This window comes from Poromitra crassiceps (genome assembly GCF_964638095.1).
Source record: "Poromitra crassiceps genome assembly, chromosome: 10".
NCBI classification, from domain to species: domain Eukaryota; kingdom Metazoa; phylum Chordata; class Actinopteri; order Beryciformes; family Melamphaidae; genus Poromitra; species Poromitra crassiceps.
The window spans coordinates 31077106-31090892 of NC_139631.1; the positions used below are offsets into that span (position 1 = coordinate 31077106).

The 13787-nt window shown below is 40.3% G+C and overlaps 2 protein-coding genes across 2 annotated transcripts; both read right to left on the minus strand.

The window, feature by feature from the left end:
• Positions 1-1015: 1015 nt before the first annotated feature.
• On the minus strand, positions 1016-2963 carry nkx3-1 (NK3 homeobox 1). The gene is made up of 2 exons (XM_083644771.1): positions 2703-2963; positions 1016-2340 (listed from the first exon to the last, which is right to left on the minus strand). Exons 1-2 carry the CDS (start codon positions 2893-2895, stop codon positions 1955-1957), a joined length of 579 nt encoding a protein of 192 aa, XP_083500897.1. The 5' UTR covers positions 2896-2963; the 3' UTR covers positions 1016-1954.
• A 5022-nt stretch (positions 2964-7985) lies between these two features.
• nkx2.7 (NK2 transcription factor related 7) lies at positions 7986-13030 on the minus strand (the record flags this gene model as incomplete). Its single annotated transcript, XM_083645389.1, has 3 exons — positions 7986-8140; positions 11455-11880; positions 12766-13030. The coding sequence occupies 3 exons, from the start codon at positions 13028-13030 to the stop codon at positions 7986-7988; spliced, it is 846 nt and encodes a 281-aa protein (XP_083501515.1).
• Between the last annotated feature and the right edge of the window lie 757 nt (positions 13031-13787).

Below are 13787 nucleotides of genomic sequence, written 5' to 3' on the forward strand. Positions count from 1 at the left end.
AAATGTATCTCACCTCACTCACATGACCTCAGATGTACATCTGACTAGTCACCTTACAAGTTGGAGCACAGTGTTGACTTACTTTAGGCAAGTCAAAGTCCCACAATGTTGTTGGACTTATGTTGTTTAAAAATGTGTTGTTGTTGTTGTTGTTGTTGTTGTTGTTGTTGTTGTTGTTTTTATTTTTATTTTTTACATCTGAGCCCTTATGTTCCCATCATTTTTCAACACACATTTTTTTGATGTTCACATGAATGAGAGTAGGTGAAAGAGATCTCTGAAATGTCTAAAAAGAAAAGAGAGTCAGTTTTAACCGGGTGTTCAAGTGTTGAACTTTTTTGTTGTAGTTATCAATTATTTTTTATTTTTCCATAAGAGAAGTGCAAGAATACATTAATATAATTTACAATATCAATTCAACAGTGTACAAGTGTTGAATTTTTCATGTCGTTTGCTATACTCGTGATCCTATTTTATTTCCTGTTTAGCTTCAAAATGTTCTGCTCTTATTACTTTTTTCTGCTTCCAGCATTCAAGTTGTGTGTGTTCCTGTCATATGCACTGTCACATAAAACTTGCCAGTTGAAATCAGAAGGAAGATCGTGACAATGGCCACTTTGTGCGATATACTGTGGTTTCTACAGCTAAACATGTTTTCTATTTAAAGTTTAGACTTTTCCTCATAATGTCACCAAAAGTAAGTTGAGGAATGGTTTACCTCCATAAACTGCTGATGGATAGGGGTAGGGGCTGATGGATAGGGGTAGGGGCTCTTTCAAGGAATCATGTCTCATTCTTTGGAAAGGGCCCTCATTTAGCCTATTCCTCAGATAGCCTTATCTGCTCATGCAATTTGACAGCAGTATCACAGTTTAACTCCAGTCCACAGAGATAGTTTGTTTCCCTTTTGAAACATACTTCTACCTGTAGCCTACATGTGGATGAAAGATTGTGATATCTTTCAATTTTAATACAAAGACAACAGCAGGACTTACTGTGCGAAATGTTTAAGTAAACCATCAATTTTAGGGACAGTGTAGTATACAGTACCAACTAGCTACTAAAGAGGTTAAACTGCTAGTTTGGTTTGTTGAAATAGTAACTCTACAGTATGTATATCCAAACTACATTTGATGTATTGACAACATGGCAACAACAATCAGAAAGCTTCCTACTACATACTATTTTTCTACAATGTACGAAACTAGGCTACATGGCAAAGAAATTAACCAGCTTTTGCTGAAAATTACTATGCAGATTACAATTAAGCTATAGTGTGGTGTTAGTTATTCCAGTTATTCCTTAACACTGCAAATATCCTATGTCTTCTATAACGTTTTAACACACGCCTTTTGGCAGAAAGTACACTTTATCAACATGGATTTAATAATGAATTAATTACAGTAACACTGTTACAATTTAATTCATCATTCATTGAGCAAACCCCACATATGCCAGTATTTGTTAGATTTCCTATATCACCTCTTGAACCAAAGTGACAGATTTGGCATGAAAAGTATGAACAAAATATATAGGATGTTGTTATGAGCAATAACGTTTGAAACAGTTTTTGTTGGTTGGTTTTTTAGATTATTTTTGATAAGAAAGTATTGGCAGACAGGAAGGGTGGGGGGAGAGAGAGGGCATAGCATTCGGCAGAGGACCATGGGTCGGATTCAAACCCGGGTCAGCCAGGCAAAGGACTACGCTTTTGTGGTAGGTGCTCTACAAGGTGAGCCACCGGGGGGTCCCCCATAAACAGGATATTGTGCAAATTGTAATATTTATGGGCATGTGCCAGATTCAAAATCAAGACAAAATAAAACAAAATAATAAAGTGTGATATTGAACACAGGATATCAGTAAGGGGAACAGGAACAATAAACAATGAAAAGCTTTTATCATCATAAACCAGGAGTTGTACATGTTGTTGGGTCCGTGCAGCATGTCCATTTCACCATAGCATTGGCTTCCAGGGGCCACTGACGTCCCACAGGTAGGGCCGGTACTGATAGTCCTTGCAGAAGGTGGTGAGTAGCGATGCTCGGATGAAATCGTCCCTCAGGCCCATGTCCTTACACAACTCCGAGGTTTGCTGCCTCCTTTTTGTCTTATACCTCCTGTTCTGAAACCAGATCTTCACCTGGGTCTCGGTTAGTCTCAGGGCACTGGCCAGGTGAGCCCTCTCCGGGGCAGACAGGTATTTCTGCTGGTTAAACTTCTTCTCCAGTTCGAGCACTTGGAGGTGTGTAAATGCAGCTCGCGACCGCTTCTGTTTCGCCGTGGATGTAAAACTGCTGCTGGGCTCTGAGGTGCTGAGACAGGATGTGTTGAGGGACTCTGAAATACACATGTTAGCTCATTAAATGGGAAAATGAGGTGTTGGTGGAAGTCAGTATGGTCTACTTGCATTCAATGATCATCATAGGGCAAACAATCACCAGTATGAATACTCTCAGAACCCCCCCCCCCCCCCCCATTTAAAAAAACTCCATCTTTGCAGCACTTACGACAGTTTGATAATACTGATAATACTTACTATGATATTGATATATATACAATGCATTCATGGCATTAAGATTCACGCCATCTTAAAGAAGCAGTACACTGGCTGTATATATCGATACACTGTATATTCAGTTTAGCATGGGTTTACCCTCCTTTACATCCCTGATAGGCCTGCAGGCGAGGCAGATTCTCACCTTTCTGCGCTCCAAACAGGAGGGTCTCCTCTGGGCAGAGTTGCTCCGATGACTCTTCACACTCTTCTTCCCACTGGGAACACCTTTCCCTCTTCTGGTGTGTAGAGCATTTTCCATGAAGTCTTGCGCTTTCCTTGATGGAGAGAATGTCCTCTATGAGGAAGGAGGTCAGAGGTTTGACCGCCGCAGACATCTCTGTCCAGTAGTAGTCCACCAATGAAAGGCCTCTCGGTGCCTGCTGGCTGCAGCTGGTGACTTGGTGGCTCCCAGTGTGGTGTCCTCACACACACACAGACTGAAGCTGCATTTTATACAAGAGCAGGGGCGGGGCCTGTCTGACTGCACTGACAAGTGAAAGAGGCGGGCCTGTTTACCCTGTTAAACCCATGTGCTAACCACTAACTCTGTTTGCATCTCCTTGCTTATTCACCGCTAATGCATGTCAGTGACCTTCATGGAAAGTTCTATAGGCTAATAGTGTCTGACTAGCATTTTTGTGGGGGGGGGAGGAGGGGGGGTACATCTATGATAGCAGCTAAATGTTATCTACTTGTAGTGCAATGCACCCTTATGAAAAAGAGTAATATAATACATTTATCCCTACACACATATTAGAGCAAAACTATGAGTCTGTAGGAATAGTATAGTACTAATATAGTTATTGCGCAGCACATACACTACAAGTCCCTATAGACGGGTGCTAGGGAACAATTTGAATTTTATTTTATTTATTGTATGCTATAAGCAAACTCTGCAACAGGAAATAAACTAGAGGCCATTTAGAATGTTTTATTTATGTTAAGTGGAAATGGTCTATTATAGGGGACTTATGTTGATTTCTCCAGAGGGTAATGTATAGATCTGTGGGTTCAGTTTGTAGATCTCTAATAATGGATCGACTAATTGTGCTGATTTGTAACTCCTTCACGAGTTGCATGCCCCCTCTGCTCAGGCAGTAGCCCTGCTGTCTGCTCCTGCAGGCGCTCAGAGTGGGTGGCCATACCCAGTGGAGTGCTAATGTGTTTAGCACATTTGAGGTGGGCTCCTGAAGCGACACATTCATTGTTCAGAGGCTGTTTATTTGTTGTTCTCTGTGGTCCCGCCTGACCTTTTCCCCGGGAATAGGACATTTTCTAGTGTCTGCGCTCCTCTGGGGAATTCACGCTTCATTTGGAAGAGCATGAATCTAGGGGGATGACAAATATGATCCCTTGCATGCCCCCTGCCCCTGCCGACTCCATCAGCTGCCCTGCACCAACCACACACCGAGGAGTGACCCCCCACTTCCACCATGTCACATTGTCCTCTAGTGCAGTGGTTCTCAAAGTGGGGTCCGGGGACCCCCAGGGGTCCTTGAGGGGGTTGCAGGGGGTCCCCAGCAAAAGGGGGATCATTTATTTTCACTATAATTCCATCCATAGTAACATAATGTATGGCTATTTTGGTCATGGGTTTCATACACTTTCTGTAATAAAACATCTAAAAGCAAAAACCGTATCAGATGGGGACCCTGGGACAAAGTATTTTCAAATGGGGGTCCGTGGTCTAATTTGTGTCACTTTAAGGGTCCTTGATGTGAAACAGTTTGAGAACCACTGCTCTAGTGGTCACATTATTTCTGTTCTCATTTGATTATCTTTTACACAAGGTCTTAATGATATAATATCCAAGTGAGTTGTGAGTTGTCATTTATCTCTTACACATTGTGATTTCATCTTCTTATTTATATTAGTTGTATTGCTTTAATCTTAAAGGGATAGTTCACCCAAAAATGGAAATGCTGTCATCATACTCAACCTCATGCCAGTTGAAACACAGGTGAAGTTTCAGTACAGTGCAACTAAAGTCAAAAAAAAAAAATCCAAAATCAGACAGAGTGTTGACACCAGAGAGGCTAAGACCGCATTGACTCAGTGCGGTATTCAGCCTCTCTGGTGTCAAGTCTGATTTTGGAAAAAAAAAAAAAAACAGGTGATTGGCTTTCTCTCAAGTTGCGCTGGCAACCTCCCTGTGTGTTATATGGACAAACTTCACCTGTTTTTCAACTGGAATGAATGAGGGTCGGGATGACAGAATTTTAATTTTTGGCTGAACTGTCCCTTTAAGCACCTTGTGTTGCAATATCTTACACAGAAGGGGCTGTGCTATCATATCATGTCCTTGTGTGAAGCCTAACAGTGGACATTCTGTTAAGTATCTTAGTTCCTCCTAAGCGTTAGCTGCTGTCTTGTCAACACAGTATTAAGATGTTCAGTATGATACGTTTCACCTTGAATTCTTTGTCTGGGGCCATCTCACTCAGAAAGTATGTTCAACTGTACACAGATAACACCTTCATCCCTCACATACAGTCGAGACTCAGCTCCTCTTTCTGTCACAACCCTTGATTTTATGATCATAATATATACTATAATATAATATTACAAATGGATCCTGACAAAAATCAACTCGTTTACCACTTCAAAATACATCTCATCCTCGTGATTAGATGTCACACACTGCTGAATCTGCCTCAAAAGCCATATTCACGTCATTTAATAATAAAAAGATATTTACATGCAATCTAGCAACAAGAGTCGGAGCAAATGATGAGGCAACTGTGGTGCGATGTGATCACTGCGACCTGTGGCGCTATCATCCAGTCTCCAATGGCTCTTTTTAAGCTTCCACTGATCTCTATCTGAACTGTTAAAACCACCAGTTTATCAAGCATGCTGTCATCCTCTGCCCTTATTCTTAGACAATCTTCATGATTGCTCATAGACATGCAGACAATGAAATGTCTCTTCTGCATCTTTGTTGTACGCCAAGCATTCACTGAATAGTAGGCTACAGATATGCAGTTGCATAATGCACATAGCTCGTTTTGCACCAGACGTCACGTGACTTAAACCTCTTTGACCCTTTAGCCTAGAATGGCATTAGTCTTCCACAGTGCAGAGTGTGATACTTCTGTTTTGTTTGTGCCATGGCAAGATGCCGTGCAGTAAACCATCAATCTTCTGTTGTTTTCCATCCAGAACTGTTGCAATTCCTCTGTCTGAGATGAGTAGCGAGACAATGTGTTGTTGTAACAGTATGTGTCAGACTTCCATCCTGTTGTTTAGCATCAGAGTTGTTTTACATTACCTGTTTTACATTACCTTCACCTGTGTGTGTGTGTGTGTGTGTGTGTGTGTGTGTGTGTGTGTGTGTGTGTGTGTGTGTGTGTGTGTGTGTGTGTGTGTGTGCGTGTGCGTGTGCGTGTGCGTGTGCATGTGCGTGTGTGGGAGAGAGAGAGTTATTGCACAAGGCCGAATCATAAATATGGTTGAACCATTCAATTTGATGTTTATACCCAAACCTTTGCTGAACAAAATTGAATTTTTTTGAAGAGAATACATTTATATATTGGACCTACAGCCATACAATATCTGTAAGATTTCGCTAAACAGCTTGAGTCTTGGTTATGTATAGCAGAAGTTGACTGCATTTATTTTAGGCTCAATGCGAAGGCTACTGCTGTTATCAGGTATGTAGAAAATATAATCTTTAAACTAATTGTATTTAATGATAACTTTTAGTTATTTTAAGTCGTCCTTTTAGAGCACATTAGATTTGTTTGCTCAGAGTCTGATTGACACAACAAATACCTTCACATTAGTCTTCCTATCTTGGCAGAGATTATGCACTCACGTTTTTATCTTAGCAATGGCTTATGCAAGTTAGCACAATAGCAAGCATACAATATACAGAATTTGTGTGAGATCATATAAAACTTAATCTAAACATAGTGGTGTTATTTTTCCCCACGTGGGATGATGTGGAGTCTTCCAGTAGAGGGTGCTACAAAGCCATACATCAACTCTCCACAAAATAATGTTGACCAGACAGCCAGTGGCCACTTCAAAGCAGGGATGTGCACATAGACCCAGGTGTTGCTCAAGCACCTGTCCTTTTGGCCTCTGCTCTGACTGATAAGTGCCCTTTTTGCAAGACACATCTGCAAGTGAAAATACTGCATCATATGAAACTGGAAGACCAATAGGGCAGGGCATCCATTGGTACCACTACCAACCATGTCATCATAGCTTGTCGGGAAGGGGGCTAAATTAAGCTACTTTTTGGCGAGGGAAAAACTGGCATGGTCATTTTGAAAGGGGTCCCTTGACCTCTCACCTCAAGATATCTGAATGAGAATCAGTTATATGAGTACCCACAAGTCTCCCCTTTACAGACATGCCCACTTTGTGCTAATCCCATGCAGTTTTTGTCGTTTTTTTTCATGCAGTAAAAATATGTTATTTTCGCCTATTCTATTTGAATATTTCTGCATACTGGAGTCCCTAAACAGTCTTGGAAGTATATAAATTGGGTATGACTGAAGCTGTGACTCTTCATGTATGATGATGTTAGTCCCCATAGCCATCTCACTGTAGTGACACTTTTCCCACAAAACATCATTGTATAAAATTACACATTTTCTTTGTTAATACATTGTGTCTTACATTTTTCTTTTTCTGTAGTATGTGTGTGTTGAGCCTGCACTTTAGCAAAGTTCATGTACTGTAAATCTGTGGTATTTATAAAGTAAATTTATTTTTTATGTGTAAATTGGAAGGAGGGGAGTCCTTCAAGTGTGGTCACCCAGGGACTGAGTGACTTTGTGGTGGGCTGAGAACCCTTCACATGTCGCTGCCTGCAACACATTGTTGGCAGTGAGCCAAAGAAGGTCAGAAATTAGTTTTGCAGGTATTTTGAGATTTTGAGTGATTTGGTTACTTTCATCTCCATAATGCATTATGGTGAAAATTTATTTTCATAAAACAAAAGGGAAAGTATTTATTTTCATGGTTTTAATAGAATGCCACTTATAGAAAATAGAATGTGGTGGAATGTTTAAAACCATTTTCCCCACGTTTTACTTTTATACACATAACAGATTAAAATACTCATCACTTTTGATCAGAGAGAGCTATCTCAGCCATTCAAAAAGTCACATTTTCACCATAGGATTTTTGCAGGCCACCACACAATAAATAACTGTGAGAGAGGTGCCTTTTTCCCACTTGAGCACCTACCCCCCGCCCCGCCCATGTCTGCAGGTGCACAGGTGTGAGGTGGGAGACTCGTGGATCCACGCGCAGACACTTGACAGGCTTGACACACCTGACACTGGATAGACAGGATCTGGTAACAGACAAACTTGCAGGCAAGAGTAAAGACAAGACGTACACTGAATGTGACTGTTGCTGAAACTACGATCTGACAGTGTGAAGCTGGCAGAGCTGATTCTTATAACCTTCAGCACATCATATGACAAGTGACATCATCTGTGACATCAATGATGACATCGTCTTCAATGATGAAACCATCACTGTTGACATCATCATTGTTGACAACAACGGTGACATCATCCTCATCATCAACATCAGCAGCAGCAGCAGCTGTGATATCATCTAACAACAGGGACATGGACCACTGGACTAATTTGACTTTACCTCACATAATGAGATATTTGTAGAAGGTGGATTTGAAGAGTCATATGGTGTACAAGCGTTGGGAAGTTTCATCTCCATCCAGAATCAACCTTTTCTTTTCATTGGCTGGCAGCTGCTGGGTTCTTATTGGGCAGATGTTCGGACAGAGGAAAACTGCTCCTTGTTTTTTTTTTATGAACTTTGCACTAATCATAAACACCACATTACATCAGATTAGAATTCCAATGATGTGATCATCACAGACTTAGAGATTAGACATGCCTTTCTTTTCTTCAGCTGACGTAAGGCTATCTATGAATTAAAGCCTTTTTGAGACACCATAATGGGCCTTTCAAAAAAGGCTCACGTCATCTTCTGCCTAAACTGAGCCACAAAAGATGTAAACCGCAACTCTCTAATCAAACATTCCCCTCCTCATTCACTTGTCTTCTCTCTCTCTCTCTCTCTCTCACACACGCACACACACACACAGTCATTTCACACCTCTCTTGGCCCACTGCCCACACCGCACCACAAACACCCACTCCCAACAACATTCAGACCAGGGATACTGTGGCTTACATGTAGCCTATATGTAAAATATACATTTTATATATAAAAAAAATACCCTAAATATTCTGAATACACACAACGCTACACAAAAGAAAGATTTTAAAGATTTTGCCATGATATAGCACCCAAATGAAACTTTTGCTCATGCTGCAAATCCAGACATGCATTGCCCATCGCTTTGAAAATGAGATTTATTTCTCCCTTGGGTCTTCAAATCTCAACTTTTCTTTTGAAATCATCTGTTTTCCTCTCTGCAACCAATGCATCACCCATTTGTGCATCTTTCAAACTAAGAAACCGTCCAAACCCGCAGCTGATTATTCTTTAAACTCTCACATTTTCTGTTTGCAGCCATTTCGTGGACTTGCTTCTCCAGACAAAACAGTTTGTAAATATGTGAACTTTGATAGATAACATGTTGATATCAATTTGACTTGGGCCAATAAAGCCACTCATCTTGCACACATTGTCAGTATTTGAAGTGGAGAGGAGACCCACCAATTAAACTCACATTTGCAGAACAGAGTTTATCCTTTCAGGCCAACATAAATCTTTACAACCCATGAGTTCAACAACATATCAAATGGAGAAGGGTATAGTCTTTAATGAATATAGGCATTTTTTCCCTGAAAATTGCATTGATTTTTGTTTATCAGAATCAGAATCAGCTTTATTGGCCAAGTATACAAGGGATTTGGCTCCCGTTTGCTTTGCTTCCAAAGTAGCCTCACAGAATTGTTTTTGCACAAGTTAAAACAGGCAAAGCAAAAGGGTACATTCAGGGTAGGGTCCTTATTTGACTGTTGTCTATATGAAGATCAAAGTTATCACTTTTTCTATTCCAATATACTGCTCTAAAGTGTTTTTGTTTCTGATAGTGCATGGACATTAAATGTTAAATGATTCAATGGAGTGCTGCATTGGAATTATTTGGTAAATGTTATAAGGAAGAAGCAAAAAAGTGGCACAAGAATGCTCAGCAGGCCAAAAATTTAGTAAACAAATATGTTTATGTTGTAAACAATATGAAGCCGCTGGCATTGGCATGAATTTGTAAAAATATCGGTGGACAGACTACATTCAACACACACAGAGAGAGAGGGAGAGAGAGCTTTATCTGATCTTGTCAAGTGGCCCTGGTCTCCTGTCTGTCTGTCTAGAGCCGCTGAGTCGGTCTTATCTGAGCAGTGATGCGCCCTCACCTGGTCCCCACGGGGCCCACGACAACCCCAGGCCTCTGTGGACTAATGGGATGATACACTGGACAATTCGATGAATCGGCAGCTTTACTTTTTGTTTATATCCAGGTGTTATATAGCCTATTGAAGTCCCCCTCCCCACCTAATAAATAGCATCTCTAGCCGAAAATAATATCCCTATGTTTCTATGGGCTTAGTGTGTCTATGGTCAATTGGTCAAAACTGAGTGCAGTGAATTTATATTATTATATTGAATTTACTATTATTTTTAATCTAACTGGATACATTTAATCCCGCCATTTGAAGTGTGGAATACTCCGTGCAAATATAGCACAAGACAAGTTATCTCTGTTTAGGCATCGATGAGTGACGGTTTAGATTGGAAGCTGTTTCCCGTTTGATTGAAAGTTGAAAAAAGTAAAAGAGCCACTCTGTCTGCGAGTTTGTTTACCCAGCAAAGCTCCGGACTGGACAGGCTCTCAGCCTTATCAGCGGATTTGTCGATGGGACAATAATGAGAGCAGTTTGATAAAGCAGAGCTGTCAGGTCAGATGTCACTGCAGCCATTAGCACGTGATGGGCTCTTTGATAAACAGTGTGTTTGAAAAATGCAGACGACAGCTCAGCGGCCAATTAGAGGCTATCTAATTAGCCATTCTGTTGGTAATTGGGCTTTAAGAAGAAAATTACACATTTTAAAAGGGAGTAATGGATCGACACTGTTGCATTTTTAGATGCATTAAACGAGTGGAATTTTATTCGGAAAGAATAATGGCCAACAAAAGCCTATAATATTTTGTTAAAAATGTGCCTAATTAACCTGAGCAGATCAGAACAAGAAATATTTCATTTGATTTAAACACGATGGATGGAAGATATACGATTTAAGATATGCCTACAACAAAATTAAATGAACTAAACAACTAAAATAGTAGGCTAATAGGCTAAGTCGATCAAAGAAAAGTTAGTTTTTTTTCGATTAGAGAGATCAGTAGCCTATAACCCTCAATGTAAACGTTATACATATAAAGAAAGATTATAAAACAGGCCCAATATCATCATAGATTATATTCGCAACATGTTTATAGGCTATAGGCCTATGGCCTATATAATAGGCTATATTATTGGTCTATAATTAGAAGATTTTATAAGAAAGGGCTACTTTTTAAGACAGGTTGTAACCAATTGGACATTTTCATCATGATTTTATTTGCATCTGACTTACAAAACAAAAAGACTGCGCATTAATTTCCATTCCATGAATTATATATAGGGGGGAAGCATATAAATACATTTTTATTTAAAAGGGACTAAACTCAACAATAAACTCATTAAAAAAGATAATTACATGAGATGAATTGCTTGATTGTTTTTCTCTAGACCCTTTTCGACCCTTTAATTAGGACCAACCTCTTACACTCTGTAAAGAAGCCTGCAAGTGTCCGTGGCTGAAGGGCCCTTCGGTGTTACTTATTAGATCAAGTTGGTTAGGCATCTGAGGTGACACATTATAATTGCAACCGTATACACCGCTGTTCCCGTATCCAAACACGGGGTTATAGGGTCCAACCGTCACGTTGTACGGAGCAGAGTGGGCCGCTGCGGTGCACAGTCTCCCGTCCCGCACCAACACCGGCACCGCCACCCTCCTGGGCGCAGGTGGAATTGGAAAGCCCGCCAGCTGCAGGGTCTTGTCCTGTCTCTGGCGCTTGCATTTATACCTCCTGTTCTGGAACCAGATTTTGACCTGCGTGGAGGTGAGTTTGAGCATGCGGGCCAGGTGCTCCCTCTCCGGGGCGGACAGGTAGCGCTGCTGCTTGAAGCGCCTCTCCAGCTCGGACACCTGGGCCTGGGAAAAGAGCACCCGGGGCTTTCTGCGCTGCAGCCTGCCTTTGCTTTTCTCCGCCGTTTGGTCACAGTCAGGCGAGCTGTCAAAACCACACATTTCTACAAGGGAATAATAATCAATAAATGAATAAATAAATAAATAAATAAATAAATAAATAAATAAATAAATAAATAAATAAATAAATAAATAATAATAATAATAATAATAATAATAATAATAATAATAATAACGAAACTTTTTAAATTGACTGGATTGGATTGTTTGTTTTTTAGCAGTGGAAAAATAAACAAACAAACAAATAAATAAATAAATCATCCTCATCATCATAACAAAATAGATAACTTGTTATGCAAATATTTTCTTGAGCAATGATATCTTGATAGTGGAAGACATGAATCATTGCCACTTGTTTCAATACAATTATCGGCAAAGGCAAAGTTTCATTGCAACAAGTGAAATTATCTGCATTGGAGAGAAGTGAACATTTATTTTAAGAAAACATGATTTATACTCTATATGATTCTCTTCTTTGTGTAAATACTTTTTTTATGATTAGACCGAAGACGAAGCAAAACTCCCATATTCATAGTCTGCACACAAAATCCTAAATTAAAGCTGCATGCGCCTGTGTCAGATAGGAATTTAGTGCACCTACATTTAATTTATCACTTATGAGTCTATACCAAATAGCCTAACATTATCTTGTTAGTCAATCCATCATTGCTCCTTTTTGTCCTTCAAAAATGTGTTGATCAGATTTGGGAGTTTTGGTGGCAAATTCATTTACATGTAGCCTTCAAAGTCTTGACGTTTTTGCTTTGGTTTTTAAATATTTACATTAGCAATAAAAAATGGATAGGGGAATAGATTTACAATAGGGCCAATAGGCTATAGCTTAACCATATATGCCCGATGCATGCAGGCCGTCGGCGTATGCCAACACCATGCAGACTGTAGCCTATGATGTGCATGTGTCAACTCACCCTGGTCATTTATTTCCTGTTTTGCCGCTAAGTTGTCTTTCTGGATGTCGTGGTTGATGGTGCGCTTCCCTTGCATCCCTACGACGCACGGCTTTTGCTGGCAGTCATAAAGGTCCAAGGTCCTAGGCGCACTGTGTGTGTGTTGGTAATGCATTGGTGCCAATTGATCAGGCATCACGAATTCATTTTCAAAGACATGGTGGTGCTCCAGCTTCAAAATATCCTTGACTGAAAATGGCGTCGAGGTCGATGAAGTGGGATTCATCTCAGTTGCGTGTTGAGCCGCTGGTGATGCTGCTCGACTTATCCCTTCACTGGCCGATGACTGATCAAATCACACAGGTCTGACTGAAGAGCAGGTATAGGGATACCCCTCACCCCTCTCCAAAACCTCTCCAAACCATTGGCCAACAGCCAGCCTGCGCGCAGAGAGTTAGTGTGGACTGCTCTTATTCTCAGTTTACACAGGAACACTTCAGATCATATTCAGTGTCATTTGTGCTTATAGGAGCTGAAAAAGGGCTAATTCATAAGTCAGATTGCTCTTGGCAACATCAATTATCGAGTGCCACAAAACGACTAATCCTGCATGAATCTCATAATTAGATAGCCTAGACTAAATTGGTTTTGTCCATCATTGTTATTTCCACAGGGGGCATTCTGCCTCTCTGTCCAATTCAAAGTCATTAACTCACTCTCATACTTAAACTCTTGTTGCTGCCAAAATTGCCAATGGGGTGAAATACTTTCACTGGTCTCAAATGCAGTTCCACTTGTTTCACGGATTTTCTAGAAACGTGCCAGTAAACGAGGGAGAACAGGCCTTAAGGCAGATCACTCAATAAAATGACACTCGTAAGACAATTCCTGAAACAAACTTATAGGCTCATTTACATCGGAAACAAGTTAAACTATCACGCCTAATTTAGCTTGTTTTAAGAAAAAATATGCCTATATATTTGATTGAATAGGACCATATTAATTAATTGATCTAAAACGGATCATTTACGCATGTGTTAAAT

Coding starts and splice junctions, on each gene's coding strand:
- nkx3-1 (XM_083644771.1), bottom strand. CDS start 2,895: ATGTCTGCGGCGGTCAAACCTCTGACCTCCTTCCTCATAGAGGACATT. Junction 2,341..2,702: donor CCTGTTTGGAGCGCAGAAAG/GTGAGAATCTGC, acceptor TGTGTATTTCAG/AGTCCCTCAACACATCCTGT.